This window comes from Rhinopithecus bieti, unplaced genomic scaffold (assembly GCF_001698545.2).
Source record: "Rhinopithecus bieti isolate Rb0 unplaced genomic scaffold, ASM169854v2 scaffold_5889, whole genome shotgun sequence".
Classification (NCBI taxonomy): Eukaryota; Metazoa; Chordata; class Mammalia; order Primates; family Cercopithecidae; genus Rhinopithecus; species Rhinopithecus bieti.
The window spans coordinates 1,532,800-1,554,743 of record NW_016805277.1 but is presented as its reverse complement, the minus strand read 5'-3'; the positions used below and the strand labels follow the sequence as shown (position 1 = coordinate 1,554,743).

At 49.9% G+C, this 21,944-nt stretch overlaps 1 protein-coding gene across 1 annotated transcript in view; it reads left to right on the top strand.

The window, feature by feature from the left end:
* TCF7 (transcription factor 7) overlaps window positions 1-14,292 on the top strand; it is a 33,732-nt gene extending 19,440 nt beyond the window's left edge. The window contains 9 exon segments of the mRNA XM_017871981.1: window positions 3,789-3,894; window positions 4,687-4,774; window positions 7,910-8,029; window positions 8,449-8,611; window positions 9,103-9,210; window positions 9,704-9,752; window positions 10,901-10,973; window positions 12,289-12,460; window positions 12,462-14,292. Of these exon segments, the coding sequence (XP_017727470.1) occupies window positions 3,789-3,894; window positions 4,687-4,774; window positions 7,910-8,029; window positions 8,449-8,611; window positions 9,103-9,210; window positions 9,704-9,752; window positions 10,901-10,973; window positions 12,289-12,460; window positions 12,462-12,629 (1,047 nt within the window). The 3' untranslated portion in view covers window positions 12,630-14,292.
* Window positions 14,293-21,944: the final 7,652 nt, after the last annotated feature.

The following is a 21,944-nucleotide window of genomic DNA, read 5'->3' as shown; positions in this document are numbered from 1 at the left end:
CTGGCTCAGCTCCTTAGGCTTCTGTGCCTATTCTGCTAGCCAGGCGCTTGGTCCATCCCAAGGGTCAAAGAGCCAGAGCCAAGGCTGGATGGCAAGGCCTCCTCTGAAGCAGGAGCTTAGACTCGAAAGCCCCCCATACTCCAGGCATTTGTGCCCTAAGGTGGTGAATGGTGGAATGCTTTCTGGCAGGATCCAGTGTTCCTGAAGGAGTAGGCCCTGAGGCTCAGACTCCGTGCCCTCAGCTGTCACGAGGCCTGGTCAGGGCTGATGCTGTCTGGCTGGCTGGTGCTATTCTAGGAACCTGTTAGGATAGAAACACCCCAGGGGGTTCCAGGAAACTTCCTACTTTAACAGGCCCTTGGCTGCTTCTCCCTGGAACTTTAGGACAGAGCAGAACTTTTGCATCTGTGACCGATGAGGTGAGTAGGACTGGTATTCTCATCTCCATTTTCCAAGGGGAGAAAATGCAGCCCCGGAGAAGGGATGAGACTGGCCCAGGACCCTGTAGTAAAAGGTCAGTGAAAAAGTCAACAAGCCTAGGGCCGGGCTTCCCAACCTACCTCACATCATGGCACACTTTCAAAATTATCACTGGAGTAAATGAAGAAGGATGCTGGAGGCTAAAGCACCCATGGGAAGTCCCAGGCATTGTGAACAAGGAAGAGAGTAGAAGGTGCTGGGGTTACAGAGGGAGAAGGGGCCAGATCACGCAGAGCTTTATTTATTTGAGACAGTATCTCGCTCTGTCACCCAGGCTGGAGTGTAGTGGCACAATCACGGCTCACTGCAGCCTCAATCTCCAGGGCTCAAACGATCCTCCTGCTTCAGCCTTCTGAGTAGCTGGGGCTACAGTCATGTACCACCATGCCCAGCTTAGTTATTTTTATTTTCAGTAGAGACAAGGTCTTGCTATGTTGCTCAGGCTGGTCTTGAACTCCTGACCTAAAGCAATCCTCCTGCCTCAGCCTCCCAAAGTGCTGGAATTATAGGCATGAAGCCACGGTGCCCAGCCCACAGAGAACTTTGTAGGCTCCCGGTCAGGAGATACCGTGGGAAGCCACTGGAAGCTTTAGGCAGAAGTGACACGATCTCATTCCTGTTGCTGCTGGATTGAGGACTGGCGGGGGGGCAGGAGAGAAGCAGGGGTCTAGTGGGGGGCTGCCGCAGTCATCCAGGTGCGAAGTGATGGTGGCTTGCACTGGGTGGGGGACAAGGAAGAAGGAAGAAGTGGTGGGATTCTAGATACATTCAGAAGGTAGAGCATTAGGATTTGCTGACAAATTGGATATGGAGTATCAGAGAAAAAGGAGTCAAGGATGACTCCAAGGTCTTTAGTCTGAGCAGCTGAAAGGATGGAGTTACCATTAACTGAGGAAGACAGGGAGGAGCGTTTGGGGCAGGAAGTCAGAGGTTCTGATCTGGATATGTTGAGTTTAGGGGGCATTTCAGACCACCAAGTAGAGTTAAGTAAGCCTTTGGAAAGTAGAGTTCCCAGAAGTGGGGCTGGAGAAGAAATGTGGAGCCATCACATGAAGATGTTTAAAGTTGTACACCCAGATGAGAGCAAGATGGGAGCCAGAAACAAGGTCAGGAAGGAGTGGCCCATGAAGCTGGAGGAGTATCAGGCAGTGTGGCATTCTGCAAGCCAAGTGAAGAAACTCTTTCAAGGAAGTGGGAGAAACCATTGTGTCTGATGCTGCAGAGAGGTCGCGTAAAATGAAGACTGAGAACTGACCATTGAGTTCAGGACTGTGGAAGTCGTTGGGACTTTGACAAGAGTCATCTGGTGGAGCGATGGGACAAGAGACTGGCTGGGTTGAAGGCAGAATGAGGGCTGAGAACTAGGGGCAGTGAATGGGGACAAGTCTGCTGAGGTTTCTGTAAAAGGGAGTGAGACAGGAGGTGGTAGCTGGGGGAGGATTTAGAGATGGAAGAAATGGCAGCCTGTTTGTACCCTGATGGGAAAGACAGGGTTTACAAAATGCATGACACAGTCCCTGGCATGTGGCAGGTACCACATACCTAAAGGAGTTCACATGTGTTCACACACCCTTCATCTGCCCCAGCCTCTCCTCTTCCTTGCCAGCCACCTATAGGGACATCAGCCCCTGTCTGCCTGAGGAAAGGAGGAAGCCTGGGAAGCCCTGTTATGTAAGGCTCCTCCTGGTGGGCAGATGGATGAGCAGGACCCTGACAGGTGGCAGTGTCAGCACCTTCCCCAAGACCTGAAGGGAAGGGTGAAGGCTGTAGCCTGGAGGCAGGAATGTGAGGAAAGATGCCAGCAACAGGGCTGTTGCTGGCAGGTGTGGGAGCCTGTGCCCAGCTGGGAGCTTCATTCCTTGGCTACAGTGGGGCTCATACCCAGCCTTCCATCTAAGCTTGTCCTGGGCTTCCAATAACCAAATGCCAAGGGACTGTGCCAGGCTCCCTCACCATGAACCACCCTTCTCCAGGCCTGGTAATAAAGGGGCCATGAACCCTATTCACTACTAGGAGAGACGCCTGAAGCTCTTAAGGAGTCTGGTTAAATTCACCCAGTCAGGAATTGCACCCACAGAGTGGGGAGGAAACCAGGCCACAGCCCCTTATTACTGACTTGCCCCAAAGACGTCCCGTTTCCTCTGTGCCAGGGGTCAGTGATCACTCATCCATCCTCCCAGCCAACAGCAGCCCTGCAGATGGGCTTTTCAAAGTGGGAAGTTGAGCCTTGGTTGCAGAAGATGTCTCCAGGGCCCTGACCCATGCAGATGTACACTGAGAATACTGTAGAGCTGGGCCTTGGCCCTGGCAGTGACTCCCTGCAGCCAGGTCTCCCTGGGGAGCCCCTCCTTTCAGTCTGCTGACTGAGTCATCTCTTGATAGAGCAATGCAACTAGTGTTAAGAGTCTTGGCCAGGCGCAGTGGCTCACGCCTGTAATCCCAGCACTTTGGGAGACCGAGGCGGGTGGATCACTTGCGGTCAGGAGTTTGAGACCAGCCTGGCCAATGTGGCAAAACCCCATCTCTACTAAAAATACAAAAATTAGCTGGGCGTGGTGGTGGGTGCCTGTAATCCCAGCTATTCGGGAGGCTGAGGCAGGAGAATCGCTTAAACCCCCAGGAGGCGGAGGTTGCAGTGAGCCGAGATCGTGCCACTGTACTCCAGCCTGGGCCACAGAGCGAGATTCTGTCTCAAAAAAAAAAAAAAGAGAGAGAGAAAAGAAAAGAGTCCTGCGGTGCTGAGGCAGCAGGAAGTACGGGGGCTGGGCAAGGTTGGCCCTGGAGGAAGCCAGGTCCCATCTCCCCTGAGTTAGGGGATTGAAGAGGGCCCTTCCCTGTGTCAGAAAATCCTGTTAGGTCTGAGCTAAGACAAATGGTCAGACTCAGAATCCCCAGACTGGGGGCTAGAGGAGGAGGAAAAGAAAGCTCCAGGCTGTGCTGGGGTAGGCCTGGGTCCCCAGGCCATGCCCTGCTTTAGAGGGCTGGAGGCTGTAAGCAACCCCCAAACAAGCCAAACCTGAGATGAGGAGGCCAATAAGGGTTTTCTGGACAGAGGAGATGCACCTCCAGGAACTGAGTGCCCAGAAAGACCAAGAGGCTTTCTAGGGGGTGGGACTGCTTGGGCAAAGTCTTAGGGGCTAGTGGGCAGGGGCACTGGACACAGGGTGACTTGAGTGGTACCTCTTCCCTGAGGCCTGTGGTTTTGGCCACCACTACTTTTGACAGCTGGGCTTTCTGCACACCCTCCCCCCCAGTGCCTTCCCTCCCTCAGGACTCTCCACTCACCCACTCTCCTTCTCATTTTTCAGCACAAGGCCAATCAGGCCCCCCATGGTGTCCCCCAACTCTCTCTCTACGAACATTTCAACAGCCCACACCCCACCCCTGCACCTGCGGACATCAGCCAGAAGCAAGGTACAAGCCTGGGATGGGGAGGGGCCCAGTGAAACCAGAGCCTAAGGGCCAAGACCCCAGCTTCTGAGATCAGGTAGCTGGGTCCATTTTATAACTGGAGAACCTGGGGCTGTGCAAACTAAGGGCCCAAAGAAAATTCCAGAAAGATGGACTGGGGGTATGAGGGCACCAGAAGACTGGAAAAGGGGGTGCTAGATCAAACTGTGAAGGCTTCAGGTTGAGCTACAAGCCTAAATCTCATGGGTGACCTCGCTGCCAGTATGGCAGCATTGCTGAGAACTGTGAAACTGTAGCCTTTCCTCCCCTCAGTGAGAAAATGGAAAGTGGTGGTTGTGACGGCTGATTCACCTCAGCCTCAGGCAAAGTCATTCTGAAATCCCTCATTGTCAGCTGTGGGAAACCTGCTGACTCAACCCTGGGGGGCAGGTGGAGCCTTGGCTCCCCAGGCTGGGCTCCCCTAGACCAGGGGCCTGCCTCCTGCCCAGAAAGCCAGGCTGGAGTCCCCCAGCCAGAGATGCCCCAATGCCTCCATGCCTGAGTGACTTCAGCTCTGCCTACTGGCCCCCTAACGTCTTAGGCAAGTCACCCCAGCCCTCTGCCCTGGGTTCCCTTGTCTGTCAAAGGGGCACTGTTATCACACTGGGATCCTCCTGAATAAACCAGTTTATGTCTGGTCCTCTAGCAAAGCTGGTGGGATCTTAAGGCCCCTGTAGGAGGCTCTAGGTTGCAGTAACTGCTGATGTAGCCTGCCGGGTCAGGCTAGCCCACTCACTCAGCCTCTCTCCTCTGCAGTTCACAGGCCTCTGCAGACCCCTGACCTCTCTGGCTTCTACTCCCTGACCTCAGGCAGCATGGGGCAGCTCCCCCACACTGTGAGCTGGTGAGTGGGGGTCCAATGGGAAAGGGGCACCGTGTGCTGATTGGACCAAGACCTGCCTGCCCTTCCATTTCCTCCTCCATCCCTCTTGGCTCACCACCCTGCTGCCAGCTCTGTTTAGATACCAGAGGCTGGCCAGCAACTCTGTCCTAACCTGGCTCCGAGCTAGGGGTCTTCATGTACCCCTGGCCTGCATTCCCCAGGTAGCCTGACATACTCCCTTGGGGAGGCAGGACAGCTGCTCCCTGGTCCCAGCCCTGTCTCCCTCAGTGTCCAAGAAGTCCCCTTGGATGGGAGAACTCTGGGCTGCTAAGGGACCTCCAGGGCCATATGCATATGTGAAGAAGAAAGGTGGGCCCGAGCAGGGCGGGGACAGCATGAGTGGCCACCAGAGAGGCTGCTGCTTCTCAGCTCACTGTCCTCAGTGCCTACTGCTTTTGGTCCTTTCCTTGGCTGGGCTGCTTGAGGGGCAGTGTCCCTCCCTGTGGTGCCTGCTTGAGCCCAAGCCTCTGACCAGCCTGCTTGGAGAGTCTTAAGGCTGGGCCAGGAAAAGGAAGCCTGGCCTCCTCAGCCAGTAGGCCAGACTATGGGCCAAAGGGCCTGTCCTCAGCTGGAGCTGGGCCTTGGCAGGCTACTTGGCCCTTTACTCATCAACGACAGTGTGAGCTGTGCAGGTCTATAGCCTATTTCAGAGAGCTGGACTGTGGCAGTCACCCAACAGCAGGAAAACTTGACTTCCCAGGGAGATCGTGCAGGCCGGAGGCCCAACCTGCAGCCCACTTGCCCTTTACCCATGGTCAGCACCCTCCTCTGTTCCAGATTCTCCTTGGACAATCCATTCTGAATACAAATCAAGACTACTCCCATGAATACCCCTAGGATCAAGGTGTAGCAAGATGCTCAAGAGCCCAGCCTTACTGGACTAGACCAGAGTTCCGTGGATGCAAATCTTTAGGCCAGCCTTTCCAAAACATCCCCTAGGCCAGCAGTGCTAAAGACCAAGAGACTTGAGCTTAGAGCAGATTTTACCTACCAAGGCTGTAAGGAGGCGACTTTAGGCAGCCCTGTGCCCTCGCTTCCACCCGGTAGCACTTGGCTGTGAGGAAAGAAGTGGGGGTATTTTCACCATCTTTCCACTGAGCACTACTGTGTGCCAGGCAGTGTTCTAGGCACCAGGGAAGTCGGCATTGCTGAAGCTGACTGATCCCTAGGTCCCTGCCCTCTCAGAACTCAGTCTACCTAGTGGGCAACCCAGGCAAAAAACCAGACAGTTACAGGGCACTCTTGGTAGTGCTCTGGTTAGGGACTGTAGGAGCGCAGAGGGGTACCTCATCCAGCTTGGAATCTCAGGGGTTTCAGGAGAAAGGGTCACTTGGCCACGGAAGACCTGAAGGATGACCAGGAGTTGAAGCAGGCAAAGTAGTGCAAAACAATCCAGTGTTAACAGTGGCTGCAATGGCCCCAGGACAGGTATCAGCCCTATACCGTCAAAGAAACAGAAGCAGGCTGGAGGGGCCCAGGGGCCTGCTAAGCTGGGCCCCAGAAGAAGGATACCATTTCCATTCCTCAAGCACCCATACAAGTTTACAGAGGGAAACAGGTGCAGCACAAGCTGCCCTCTGGTGGCAGATGCTTGAAATTCCAGCAGAGGCCCATCTGTCTCACAGGATGGGTCAAGGCCTGCCTAGCAAGGTAGGGAAGTCCTTCCCTGTGTCTGGCCAGCAGCCAGACTGCTAACAGCTGTCTCTCCCAACCACAGGCCCAGCCCTCCTCTCTACCCCTTGTCCCCTTCCTGCGGATATAGACAGCACTTCCCTGCCCCCACTGCAGCCCCTGGCGCCCCCTACCCCAGGTGAGTCCCCTATACTACAGCCAGGCTCCTGCTTCCTGTTGCCCAGGCTTCAGTGCCCACACAAGGCCATGCCCGGGCCAGTGCTTGCCCTGTGTTAGTCGTTTGTCCATCTGTCCGTCTGTCATTTTGCAGCCCCCTGATGTCCTGTGCCTGAGAATGAAGCTAGTGCAAGTGCCAAGAGGCCTCAGCCCAGGCCACACCATGCAGCAGAGCCCCAGAGGCCAGGACAGTACATGCATACATGCCTCACCCCTTGTGCAGATGTGTGTGCACTCACCTCTGTTCATCCCTACTTAGGAGGACTCTCCTGGGCATCCCCTGAGCTCTGCCCCAAGCTGAGACAGCACCTTTTACATAAGTCCCCAACCTCTGACCCTTAGGGGCTGCTGGCTCAGGGATAACACCTGTGTAAGCAGTAAGGGGCAGAATGGTCTCCACAGAACAGCAAGAAAGTGAAGTGGGAGGTGTGTGTACATGGATCCCTTCACTTAGGTCGCTCCCTCAGTGACAGACTCAGTGCCAGATATGCAATGGCAGGGGATTCCACAGACATTTCTAGCCCACTGGAGCTCACAGCCCAGTATAGCAAGTGTAGATATGGCACTAGCAGCTTAATGGGCCAGCTGAGTGATGGGGAAGCCCCAAGGAGACCACCAGGCCTGATGGGTCAGGGAGAGCTTCATGGAAAGAGTAATACATCTTTTGCGAGAGGAAGACAAGGGAACAGCCATTATTGGGGCTGACTGGGAGTGGAGAGGGACAGGAAGCAGGGGAAGAGAAGGGGCTAGAAACAGCAGTAGGATGCTCATGCAAGGCTGTGTAGGCCCTTGGGAGCAGCCTGGGTTCTATTCTGTGGATGCTGGGGGAATTTCAGCAGGAGCAGGTCAGGAACTTTCAGGTGGTTTTAATGGTCACTCTGGCTATTGGGTGGAGAGAGGCCTGGAAGGGTCAAGCAGGAGAGGGATGAGGCCTCACAGGGCAGCCACAGGCTCCTGAGGCTGGGTTGGTGGGGGAAGGACGTGAGAAGGGGACAGATTCAAAAGCTACTTGGGACCTATGTAGTAACCACCTGAATGGCAATCTGTGTAGATTTTTGCAGTGTGTCTGTGTAGTGTGCTGGGAGCAGGTATTTGTATTTATCTCTGTGTACTTACGTCTAGGCCAGTAGGGGTGGAGTATCTGTTCACCTGTGTCCTCCAGTCATGTACTATGCAGGGGCCTCTGTGTATGTCCAAAGGTCTGGCCCATAATTCTTGGCTCAGTGTTAACTTTCTTCCTGCCTCCAGGTTCACCCACCCGTCCTTGATGCTAGGTTCCAGTGTACCTGGTCACCCAGCAGCCATCCCCCACCCGGCCATTGTGCCCCCCTCAGGGAAGCAGGAGCTTCAGTCCTTCGACCGCAACCTGTGAGTGAAAAGACAATGATGGCAGGGGGTGTGCCAGTCAGGATACACATGCCTCCCCATCAGGCCTGAGGACTGCCACCAGCTCCCTGGCCAAGCTGTTTTGTGCCTCTGGCTACATGCTTTTGATCCTCAGAAGTAGGAGCGGGTGGGTGGGATGGGGAACAAGGGTTTTTCTGAGCCAACAGAGGAGGGGCTCAGAAGTCCTTAACACATGCTTTTCCCACTTGGCTATACTATCCCTATAAGGAACAGTTAACTTAGCTGTCTGCTCACCCATCTGGGGGCAGCTAGAAAAGATTCCACTTAGAAAACTCTGGTATCATACACTTGTGCACACACTAGGCCCACACTAGAGGAGGAGGCTGCCATTAGGTGGGCACTCAGGGGGCTCCTCAGCCATCTGGATTTGTGCTCCTCAGGAAGACACAAGCAGAGTCCAAAGCAGAGAAGGAGGCCAAGAAGCCAACCATCAAGAAGCCCCTCAATGCCTTCATGCTGTATATGAAGGAGATGAGAGCCAAAGTCATTGCAGAGTGCACGCTTAAGGAGAGTGCTGCCATCAACCAGATCCTGGGCCGCAGGGTAAGACCATGGGCAGGTGGGCTGGCAGGGATGCTCCCCGACCCTCTTCAGCCTGGTGCAGCCTGCTGACTCCCTGATGCATCCCACCTGTCCCCTTCCCTGTTGCAGTGGCATGCGCTGTCGCGAGAAGAGCAGGCCAAGTACTATGAGCTNAGGAGGAGGCTGCCATTAGGTGGGCACTCAGGGGGCTCCTCAGCCATCTGGATTTGTGCTCCTCAGGAAGACACAAGCAGAGTCCAAAGCAGAGAAGGAGGCCAAGAAGCCAACCATCAAGAAGCCCCTCAATGCCTTCATGCTGTATATGAAGGAGATGAGAGCCAAAGTCATTGCAGAGTGCACGCTTAAGGAGAGTGCTGCCATCAACCAGATCCTGGGCCGCAGGGTAAGACCATGGGCAGGTGGGCTGGCAGGGATGCTCCCCGACCCTCTTCAGCCTGGTGCAGCCTGCTGACTCCCTGATGCATCCCACCTGTCCCCCTTCCCTGTTGCAGTGGCATGCGCTGTCGCGAGAAGAGCAGGCCAAGTACTATGAGCTGGCCCGCAAGGAGAGGCAGCTGCACATGCAGCTATACCCAGGCTGGTCAGCGCGGGACAACTACGTGAGTGGCCAGTGACACACAGCAGGGGTGGGCAGGGGACCCTTCCAGATACCATGCCCCAGGCCACAATCTCAGCAAGGAATGCAGAACTACTGTCCTGAAGGCACTGATGAGGAAGGGTACGGAGGGTCTGAGGCTTCCCATGGCTGCCTCAGAAGAGGACAAGCCCACATCCTATTATCCACTCCAGGATATGCTCACACATGGGCTGTTACCCAACATTGATTGGGCCACATGGGCAGAAGGGGAGAAAAGGGTCTGGAAGTCACCTCACCTCCCTCCATTCAAATTGGAGACCAGAATGGGGTAAGGGAAGAGCTTCTAAATGCACTCCATAGCAGCCTAGCAAGAACAGCAATCAAGAAACACCAGCATCCCCAAGGTAGGAGGGGCCTGTATGCCCAGAATCCCAGAGGTACCAATGCTACGCAGCAGGCTGTGGGTATCCCAGTGTCTGCCTCCCAGATCTGAGCATCTCTCCTTTTCCCTGCAGGGGAAGAAGAAGAGGCGGTCGAGGGAAAAGCACCAAGAATCCACCACAGGTGAGACCTTCCCTCAGCAGTAGTGGAGGCTCCTCTCCATGTCCCCATTTTAAGAGCAGCTCTCCTCTGACCCAAAGGGAAGAGCACGGTACCCAGCCAGGAGCCTTCAGGGGCCTATGAAAATAAGACCTGCATCTCACAAGTCAAATTCCCATGCAAGAAACAGCTATATTATACTAAGTCCCAGGGAAACTCAGCGGAACTGGCTTCTGCTGGGTAGAATTGGGTAGACGGTGTGTTCCTCTGCCTTGCACCCATGACCTTTGCTAGCTTCACTCACCAGAGAAACTAGCAAGGAACTGACTATGGTTTGATGCTTAGCCCAAACAATGTCCTGGCTAGTTCTACTGAGATTGGGAGAGGCTGAGCTAGGCCCCATGACTAGGCCCAGTAGTCACACAGCCTACTGGCTGGAGCCTGGCAATTTTATCACCCCCACTTCAACATTTTTCATGGCAGTGCCAAGTGCTCTATATAGAGAAGCCCACACCCTGTTGCAGGCCTCCTTCCTGTGGGTGAATTCCTGCCCCTCTGGTAACTTAGACTCTACATCCCTGACCTTCTCAGCTGTGCTGTCCCCATACAGGGAAGCTGGAGGCTAGGACTGGGACAGAGCAGGGCAGAGTTCCTAGCCCTTTTTCCAAGGTAAAGAATGGGCCCTTCCTTCCATCTGCAAGTGTGTAGAACAGGCATAAGGTATAGCCTTCAGCCTTATCCCTTGAAGGAATGTAGGTCAAGAATGAAGAAAAACTGGATAAAATGGGTAGGGGGTTAGGGAGGAGGTGGGTGGCCCTAGGGCAGAAGAGGCTGGATCTCCATGGTCTTCCTTGGGGTCCTCTGCAGCCTCCATGCTGCAAGGGCCCCATAAGCCACAGAGATAAGCCAGACTGACAGGACTCCCTCCCTCCCATTCTTCCCACTGCCTCTACTGCGTAGCTGAGTGCCCACCTTTCCTGATATCTTGGCTCTGGGCTCTTGGGCTCCCACTGGGGCTGGCTGTGCCATGGAGAGGCCCACTCTGCCTATGGGGGCTGTAGGGTGTCTATAACTGGCTAACACTGATGTCACTCTTCTTTCTGGGCCCTGCTCTGCCCCGCTGCCTGCTCGCCCTCTGCCCTGCTCTGCCCCTCTGGCATGGCTGTGAGCAGACCCTGGCTCGCCTAAGAAATGCCGTGCTCGCTTTGGCCTCAACCAGCAGACGGATTGGTGTGGTCCGTGCAGGTGGGTTTGTCCCCACCATCGTTCTCCCTTTGCTTTAAGCTGCTTCCCTGACTGCACAATTTCCACTGGGCCTGCAGCCCACTCCTTTGGCCCCTCAGCCCACTAGCATACTCAGCAGACTGGGGAGCCCAGGCCTCCTGAGAACAGTAGTAAATACTGAACACAGTGTGTGGAGAAGAACACTTGGGTTTAAGTGCAGGAGGAGTGGAAAGACAGAATGTTCCAGAAAGGAAGGATAGACTCAAGAAGGTAGCTCTGATACCAGCGGGCCTAGCAGGTCCTCAGCAAACAGATAGCTCAAACACCACTAAGGGGGCCTGGAGCCCATTCTCCCAGGCCTCAAAGTCATGGCCCATCGGCTCCCTCACTTCCTCTTCAAGATGGGATCCCTGCCTGTACCATCCTGAGCCCTTAATCTGAAAAAACAAGGTGACGACACAGAACCATCTGGTTGCCAGGCAACCATGTGACTTGCTATCTTGTACCTACTAAGACCAAAGGGCTGAAGAGGCTGGGGGAGAGAAGCCAGGGTACCCTGGGCTGTCTGAGGGAAAGGGCCCATGTGTTTCACCGTACAACAGAGAAATACTTGTGGTTGTGACAAAGTTTACCCAACAAGTGGTTAAAGTTTCCTCAGTCAGTTTCAGGCCAGGCCTGGCAGGGCTAATACGGAGGGTACTCCAGGCAGTAAGGCCAGTGGCTCTAAGGAACACTTATCCAGCCCCTCAGTGTATCCACCACACTCCCTGTCCAAGGGTAAGGAGGAGTGGAGTTTGGAGTGTGTCTGTCTACCCACATATATATGCACAGTGGGAAACAACCCTGTCTTCAGAGGAAGTTCTATTCCATTCATTCCATCAGAGACAAACTGGCCCAGAGAACTCAAGGATGGTAATGGACAAGAAGAGTCACTGTCCATGTCTTCTTCTCTAGCCCAACCTGAGGACTGGGATGGCTGGGCAAGGAAGCCATAGGCATTGCGGCCCCTTGCCTTGGTGCAGATCTGAGTCCCACAGACACACCTGGAGAAGCTCAAAGGCCGGGACTGGGAGATGACTCCCTTGGAAGACAGGTGACAGCCCACAGGCCTAGTGACAGAAGGCCCCTGTGCCACCTTGTGGCTGTTCTGGGAACTGCACCTGTCCTAGGTCTGGGCCAGGCCAAGCAGAGTGGTAGTCTGAGGACACTGACTTACCACCCAAGTCACGGGAAGAGAGGACAAGAAATCAGCCAGCCCTGTGCAGCACTTTTTGGTTGTGGTGTATGACTATGAATTCACCCTCTGTTTACAGATAACTCTCTTCACTATTCCTAGGAGGAAAAAGAAATGCATTCGGTACTTACCCGGAGAAGGCCGCTGCCCCAACCCCGTTCCTTCCGATGACAGTGCTCTAGGCTGCCCCGGGTCCCCAGCTCCCCAGGACTCACCCTCTTACCATCTGCTGCCCCGCTTCCCCACAGAACTGCTTGCTAGCCCCGCGGAGCTGGCACCTACATCCCCAGGTCTCTCCACTGCTCTCAGCCTCCCAACCCCAGGGCCCCCACAGGCCCCCCGCAGCACCCTGCAGAGTACACAGGTACAGCAACAGGAATCTCAGAGACAGGCGGCCTAGCAGGCACAGGACATCTGGCCGCCTCCAGGAGCCTACCCCCTGAGAGAAAGCAACAGAGACCCAGATCGCATGAAAACCGGCCAGGGGTCCTGTTAACTCCATCTCAGGGTCCAGACCCTGAAGATTTCAGAGGCTGCAAAATTTCTACCTGAACCTGAGGCCATCGATTCAAACTGCTCCAAGTGGTGGGAATCAGATCTGTGTTGATGTGTCATCTAATTAAGGGAATCCCTTGTACCTATGGCTGCCTGCATCTATTCTTTGTACCATCTGTCTTGCCAGCCAGAAGCCTCTGCCTCTCTAGCTTTTCTGCTCTAGGTTAGAGATGGGCTGAACTGAGCCTAGCTACCTTCTCTATCCATCTCCCCCATCCCCCCCACTGCCACACCCTCCCCATTCATGGACCAAGAATGACCCGGTTTGTCAAACAACTTGTGAGCATGGTCACAGCCACAAAGCTCAAGATGACAACTCTTTTAAGGAAATGGAGAAGCTCTGTTTATAAAACAAAACCAGCTGCTACTCATAAGTTGGACCAGAGGAAGCCTCTTACCATGTTCTCAGGAGCTTGCGAGAAGCAGGGAGGGGAATGGAATAGGTTAAGTTTAGGCCTATCAACATAAGCAACAGAAATAACCTGACACTACCTTATCAGGCAAGTTGGGGAGCGGGGGTGTATCTAGCTCTAGTTCAAATTATTTGGAAGTGTTTCCTGAGAAACTCACCGGCCTAAGAGGCTCTGATACCAAGGCCCCAGGCTTGTCATTAGCAGCACAGTCAACAGTTCAAAGAAGTCATGGCCCAAATCCAGTGTGCACCCCTCCCCACTCACAGAGCCTTTTTCACAGTTCCATTTCCAGTTTATGGCAGTCCAGCCAGCTCCTGGGCAGCTGTGAGATGGCAAACCCAAAACCTCACGACAGCCAGAGCCTGTTTTCCAGCATTCAGTCCAGACCAGCTCCAGTTTCCCCATGGGGCTGCAGGACAGAGGACCATTACAACTAGATCAAGGAGCCCAGAAAACCTCCAGTAGTGGAAACAGGTTTTCACCATAGCCTACTTTAACCCATTTTTGAGCCAAGCTTCAACCCTGAGCCTTGAAAAACAAGTCTTTTTTTAATTTAATTTTGTTTTTTGCCTCCTTCTCATCGTACGTAGCCTGAATCCAAAGAAAAAGGGCTGCCTGGCCGGGTGCGGTGGCTCACGCCTGTAATCCCAGCACTTTGGCAGGCCGAGACAGGTGGATCACCTGAGGTCGGTAGTTTGAGACCAACCTGGCCAACATGGTGAAACCCTGTACCTACTAAAATTAGCCAGATGTGGTGGTGTACGTGTATAATCCCAGCTACTCAAGAGGCTGAGGTGGGAGAATTGCTTGAATCCGGGAGGTGGAGGTTACAGTGAGCCAAGATGGCGCTACTGCACTCCAGCCTGGGTAATAGGGAGAGTGTGTCTCAAAAAACAAAAAAAAGAGGGCTGTCCATGTACTCACCCACCCCTCAAGAAAAGCCTTTAGTTCCTATTTTAGCCACTGGTTTCTCAGAATCCAAAGATCACATATTCTAGTGTAACACTGCAAGAAGTCTTGAGAAAAAGATTATTGTAGTGTTCAAAATATTTTTGCATTGTTAATACATCATCATAGAAAACTTTTTTAAACATGAGAATAAAGATACTTTTTACTGGGTTTGTTTTTCAAAGCCTGACCCTGAGGAATAAGTTGTTTCAGTAGCAGAGCACGGTATTATTTCCTTTTCTTCTCCACAGTCAGGAAACTTGGAGTTTGTTCCCTATGGTACATACGTTTCCAAACCTCCAGCCTGCAGAAACCAGGGATTACACTTGTCATCTCCCCTAAAGGGGTGTGGGCCCTGCCTGCCTCACCCCTGAGAGCTAGGCCTATACTCCCATTCCAAGCTTTGCTCTCTTAGCCCCCAATCCCCTCAGTGATGCAGACCCCACAATGATGCAGGCCAGCCTGCTCCCCAGTACTCATATAAAATAAATCAGTTGGTAACTGCTGTCCATAAACGCTGAAAAGAGAATCCAACCTGAAATAGGTACACATGACCACTAGGCTCCATTTTCCTCTGAGGGCAGAGAGAAAGAACATTCCACAAGTGCATATCCTATTTCAAGGAAAACAAGAGCAAACAGGAGTCTTTTATAACCTATTAGCACCACAAAATCCTAAAGAAGGATTTTTTAATAGCACCCTCTAAGACACAAAGTATTTTTCATATTTTCACACAAGCCTTTCAATTTGATAAACCTATAACCCACTTTTTAAAAAGTCATACACACTGTTGGTGGACACGAGAGCCACCATATCCACTTTATTTTTACATTATTTGTATACATTTAGAGGGTACAAGTACAGCTGTGTTACATGGATATATTGTGTAGCGGTGAGGTCTGGGCTTTTAGTGTGCCCCTCACCCAAATAGTGTACTGTGCATGTAAGTAGTGTACGTTGTACTCAACAGGATTTCATACCTCATCCCCTTTCATCTCCCACCTGTTGAAGTCTCCAGTGTCTATTATTCCATTCCGTATCCGTATACCATGTGTACTCACTGTGTAGCTCCCTACAACTCACTTTTTACATGACAGTTTCCACCAAGCACACTACTGTCTTCCAGAGACCCATCATGAATGTAAAAGGTGTCATGAAGGCACCTCAATGGGTCAGTCAACAAGTAGATGATGAATGTCAGGCAAGAAGTATTTCACATGGGACAGCCAGTGGGCCACCATCATGCATTGTCATTGTCATTCCACTGAGTTCTATTTTTTGGATTTCGTATTTAAAGATATTTATAAAGAAAGTCATCTTTCAGAGCAGTGTCTATTTAAAGTAGGCCACTGGAAGTTGTAACCCCAGACTTGCTGCTTTTGCTTCTTTCTGAGAGAGTGCTAGAGGACACTAGCCATTCTCTGGACATGTCCCATTTTAAATAATTCTGTTCTGGCTACTGGCCTAGTTGTTTTTTTAAAAAAAAAAAAACACCCTACATTCTAACCAGGGCTTATGCAAATGCAAGACCAGGTTGCTGCATGTGATTTGGTGTCTCACTTAGAGTACACAGGGTACATGAACAATGCAGTCTTTGTGTATTGGCGGGGAAGCCTTTGGCAACTCTGTTTAAATCAGATCAGCTTTTTTTTTTTTTCAGTCTAACTTCATAAACTCAGATCCTCTCAAATCACCCTGGTGCATTCCTATGAGGCCAGAGGATGACTTGAGATTGCAACCTCAAGTTCAACTTCTAATACCACACCAGTCCCCCTTCACTGCCAGCTGAGAACCAACCTGTTTCCTGAGACACTGTAAGACAAGATACCTTAGCCTCCCTTGAACATTTCCAGACAAGTAGCAGACCTGCAACTTGGGTGAAAGATGTTCGTTCCTCCTTTGGTACAGCTGCTCCCCATTTTGTGCTCAGTGGATATGGTGAGGGTTCAGCCCAGCAAGCAGACAAAAAGCTTATGTCTCCCAACCTGAAGGTGTCTACTTTAACAGAACCCCATGGCTGGACTCTCTTCTGACATGTAATTATCTTTTGAATGGCTCCTGTGGTCTCCCTTTCCTTCTGGCTGTGGACCCCCAACAGCTGGCTCAGAAGCACTGCTCCCTAGCTTTGTTCAGTGTACAGGAAGGCCACGAGTAAAGGGAAGCGCAATAGTTCTTTATATCCCGTTCGAGAGAGGAAGAAACGGAATCAGTTTCTGCATCTGTTTCTCAGAAAACAGCACGGAAGGGGCAAGGGTAACAAGGCCATGTTAAACAACTACTTAGGAGACTGTATGTCAAAGTAGAAGAATTTAAGACCCAAATGTAGTTAATTGTATAAAAAGGCTAAGTTGGCTTTTCTTTGATGTTAGAAAGGCTGCTTTAAGCGTGACTCTCAGATCTCTCCGGAGTTTTTTTTAAGCTCTTCAGGGCTTTAAGAGTTCACCAAGGGTTTTTGAAACAGCTGCCCACCCAAGCAGACCCTGGTTGTGTCAACTCCCCCAATCCCAACTTATTGTGATAACCTTGTCCCAAATCTCAAATCACCCTGTGGGCATCTTTCAAATTCAGTCTCCTGAGCTCTTCTCTAATGGTTTGGAGGTACTAACAAACCATTACTGGCAGTGAGCATCTGAAAATACTCATACAGCAGGGAGTTTGAAAACAGCGAACACATGGTGGAGATGTTCTCATACAGTCCCCTAGAATAAAAGCCTAGCTCAGGTCAGGAAGGATTTTCAAGCTCTTAAAGATAGCATGGGATTAGGCATGTTAACTGGAAAGGGAAAACTTACGTCCTGCAGTCCTCACAAGGTAGGTCACTATTGGTAAGGGATGTTTCACTTGTGAAGACAAGATAGCAGCTGTGAATTATGTGGGAGATAACCCAGGCCAACACTTCTTTCATATTCACCAGGGGCTTTGGACCAAGTCTTCCTTTTTCATTCAAGTGTTCTCATTCTTTTATCTGAAGCCTTGTTCTTTCAGGCATGTGCAATGTCAGGAAGCAGGGTGAGGGGCTTGGGGAGGGAATAGGAGGGAAGAGAAAAAGCCAGGTTCCACTCACCAAAAAAGAAAAAAGCCACTCTGGAAACCCTGCTTAAGTACTTCAGGATACAGAGTACAGCTTCTCTATTTTCCCACCCCTTTCCATAAGCTTCCTGGAACAGAAAAGTCTGCAAACCAATTGAAGAAGGCAAAGAATTAGAGGTTGTGAAATGGTATACTCAGGAAAGGACAAATATGAATTTTCACCAAATAGGTGGGAGGTATTCAAAGTGAGAGCACTTTAATGAAATAAGCTGATCCTCAGTGTGCAATAAGAGGCTGCTATACAGCAGGTTGAAAATGTAAAGTTAAGACATATCAGAAGGTCTGAATATACTTAAATACTTCCAGAAAATTTAAAGTTGAGAGATATCAGAAGTCACAAGAACTACAGATGTGGAAGCAGACACTGTTGTGAGCAACTACATTCCTCCCATAGAATGCTGCTCAATACTGGCACACAGACCAGAGGTAGCCAGCAGTACACAAGACTGCAAGGCAACAAGTACATTATCAATGAATTAGCCATCTATCACTTAAACCATGTTCGGCATTGGAAGTGTGTCAAGCAAGAGCACCTTTGACAACACTTTTCTGCCACCACCAATGATCATCTCCACTGATGCATACTTCATCTTGATATGCACAGTCAGTTCTCTTACTCATTCTCTTTGACCACTGGAGGTAGTGATTTTAACAACAGTAAACAAGAAAAGTCATCAGGACTCTAACTGTAAAACCCGAAACATTCAAAAGACTAGTTTAGTTCAAGAGCAAAAAAAAAAAAATTAGAATTTAGCTCACACACTCAAAATTGCCCTGCCTAATGTGGGTCTGATGAATAAATGCTGATAAAATACTACCGAGTGTCAGCAAAGTACTATCACTAATCCTGCCCTAATTTCTCTTTACAGTCTATATTCTCAGGGAAATGTACCAACACCCAACCTTCTGCTGTTAGTTCCTAACTGAGCACTGCTTTTTCCTCACTTTGGCATCTCTCCACCCCCAAACAAATCCAACTCGATTATTAAAACCAAGTTAGTTTCACTTTACAGAACCTTTCCTAGCAACTTTCAGCTCTGTAGCCCCTCATTGGCTCATTAATCTTGTTCTGTCCAGAAACTTTTTTGAGACGGAGTCTCGCTCTACCGCCAGGCTGGAGTGCAGTCAGTGGCGCGGTCTCGGCTCACTGCAACCTCCGCCTCCCAGGTTCAAGCGGTTCTCCTGCCTCAGCCTCCCGAGTAGCTGGAACTACAGGCGTGTGCCACCACGCCCAGCTAATTTTTGTATTTTTAGTAGAGATGGGGTTTCACCATGTTGGCCAGGCTGGTCTCGATCTCTTGACCTCGTGATCCGCCCACCTCGGCCTCTGAAAATGTTGGGATTACAAGCGTGAGCCACCGAGCCTGGCCCAGGAACATTTTTATTAGAGTTATCCACTCCTTCCCAGCAGTATTTATGCCTTGTCGCTTGAACTACACCAAAAGCTCCCAGCTCCCAAGAGGGAAACCATGTCTAATGCTTCCTATCAAGGAGAGGCCAGGAGCTACACTCTAAGGATTCAGCCATTTTGTAAGCTTTCCCTTTGCTTGCAGTCTTCTCAAGTTCTTGACTTCTTCCTAGCTTAAAAAGTTATACACTGGTTTCAAATCCAGATAATTGAAGATTAACTTTTCAAATCCTCAAACAACTTTGTAGGGAGAACATTTACTTGGTTGAGTCTTTCCTACCAGAATGTACACTGAGCTTTAGAAAAGGAAAAATTGGTGGGTGCTGTGGCTCACATCTATAATCCCAACACTTTGGGAGGTTGAGGCAGGAGGATCTCGAGCCCAGGAATTAGAAAACAGCCTGGGCAACATGGGGAGACCTCATCTCTATAAAAACAGTTTAAAAATACCAAAACTAGCAAGGCATGGTAGTACACACATGTAGTCCTAGCTATTCAGGAGGCTGAGGCAGGAGGACTGTTGCAGCCCAAGAGTTCAAGGCTGCAGTGAGCTGTGATCACACCACTGCACTCCAGCCTAGGCGGAAGAGGTGAGACCTTGTGTCTTAGAAGAATCAAAAAGCTCTTCAGGCTACTCTGGGCACACTGCCTATGGGGTAGTCCTGCTCTGCAAGGAGCAGTTAAAAAAAATCTTCAAAAGGTAATGGTGGCAAGCAAAAGTTAAGCTTGTAAAGGGTGCTTAGAGAAAGAGGTCTGCTTCTCTCTCAGTTATCTCTTTTCTGGTGGAAACCACTTCATATTCCCAAACTGCCTTATTAACAGCCTAGGCAAATTAATTTAAACAAAATTTATGTTGGCATCAGAACACAGCCCATAGGATTGGCCAATTTTTAAGTAACCTGAAAGATCATGGGATTTGGAATATCTGCCTGCCCTAAGTCAGATGCCCACAGTGACTCACTGTTACTATCCTCCCTCCCCAGCTAGTTTTAAGATAAGCTCAGCATTACTATGATGTCATGTTACAGGGCTGCAGTTACCTGCCCAACCAAGTCACAATACAGCTCTTGCTTAATTCCAGGAGCTGGTGTATTCTGACAGCTGTAGAGTAAAAAGTCACAGCTATAATCCCACATAGGGAGCTACAGGATGATTCTGTGAATCTTTGAGAAAACATAAGAACTGTAAAGCAGTATCTATTTTGTATATCAAGAATAGATTAAGGCAAGCTAACACATGGCACTTCAAAAGAGGAACTTGCTTCTGCAACTTAAGAATTATTAGGGCTGTGTGTGGTGATTCACGCCTGTAATCTCAGCACTTTGGGAGGCTAAGGTGGGCAGATCACAAGGTCAGGAGTTTGAGACCAGCCTGGCCAATATGGTAAAACTCCATCTCTAATAAAAATACAAAAAAATTAGCCAGGCATGTTGGCATGTGCTTGTAATCCCAGCTACTCGGGAGTCTGAGGCAGGAGAATCACTTGAACCCGGGAGGCGGAGGTTGCAGTGAGATGAGATTGCACCACTGCAGTCCAGCCTGGGCGACAGAGTGAGACTGTCTCAAAAAAAAAAGAAAGAATTTGAGGGGGCACATCTTTATTACAATGTTAAGGAGAAAGTAATAAGCTAACATTCAGGAAGGTTTTGGTTTACTTTTAGATCACAAGTGACATAATCAATGAGAAGGTGAGAAGCCAAAGGACTGTGATGGAGTCCTTGAAAGGACTTCATCATTAAAAGCAGCACATGGCAGAAAGCAGCATGCATTTTGTTTATAGAGGAAACTGAAAAATATTCTTCAGTCACCCAAATCTGCCAAATACCTTCTTCCTCTCATTCTCTTTCCTGGTGAAATAAAGGGCATTTCCTAATTAATCCCTAAGGTTACTTTATCAAGAAGGGCTTTCTTTCCTTTACTACTATAACAGTAATTAGAGAAAGTCTTCATAATTCATCAGTAACCACTCTCCAAACCAAGGCTATTACCAGCTATTACCAAGCTTTCCCCTCTCATGCATTAAAACTGCTCTTCTTGTTTTCATTATACCCTGTACCTGCATTTCACAAGGACCTTTCACTTATGTTACCTATATTGAAATTCATGAGTAGTGCTGCTAAATACAAGTTAAATCCTGCTGTCAAGTGACTTCCAATTAAGTCTTGGAACTAATATAAAACAGACTGCACTAGATCTATAAAACCATAGTACCTACTATTTCCAACTTGCCCAAGGCCACACAGACACTAAAATGCCAGCCTCAAGGTATGACTTAATGCCACAATATTAGTTTAGAAGAATGGTTGGGAAGAGAGTAGCCAGAAATGAGTGAAGTTTTGAAGACTGAGGTTTGGCTGCTGTGATAATGAGAAACGACCACTCACTCCAGGTGAGAGCCTAGAAAAGTTCTAGTAGATATATTAAAGGAATAGTGGGCATACAGCAGGGAACAGGAAAAAGAAAGGTATGAAATGAATACTGCAACCAGACTGAAAAGGGCTTCTTAATACCATGTCTATGACTTATTTGGGTCCATAATGGTCACAAATGGCCTATTTTCTCTTGGATCTCTATTAATGTAAAAGTTTAAGATTACCAGGATTTTTTGTTGTTTAAGGACTACAGAAAGTCAAGAAGGAAACAAAAATTTAAATTACTACTATATTGTCTGTCCATCCAATCTTTCTGACTTTAAATAGGGATAGTGACATTATTTACTTACATAATTCTAACAACTCCTGAGTATTATACAGATCAAGTGGTAATAATAACAAGCTCCAGTTTCTTAGAAGGTGATTCTTCCTTTACAAGTTAAACATGGCATATAGCAGTAATCCTGGACCTTCAGTGAAGATTTGTCATAATACTGCTAAGGATACTTTTGGTTTGTTTTTGAGACAAGGTCTTACTCTACTGCCTAGGCTGGAGTGCAGTGGTGCAATGCCAGCTCACTGTAGCCTTGACCTCTCAGGCTCAAGCAATCTTCCCACCTCAGCCTCCCAAGTAGTTGGGATCACAGGCATGCACCAAATGACTGCTTTTTTTTTTTTTTTTTTTTTTTGGAGAGACAGGGACTTCCTGTGTTGCCCAGGCTGGTCTCGAACTCCTGGGCTCAAATGATCCTCCTGCCTTGTCCTCCCAAAATGTTGCGATTACAGGCATAAGCCACCATGCCCAACTGCTAAGGATACTTGAGGTGGGTAAGGTTTTTGCAGAAGTTGATCTTATAGCAGGAATTGGTAGATGAGACAATTCAGCTAGGACTGTACACTGCTACCTTTCCCACTAAAACCAGGACAAAGAGAAAACAAGCTTATCTCCTAAGAGTAACAGGAACCAGGAAT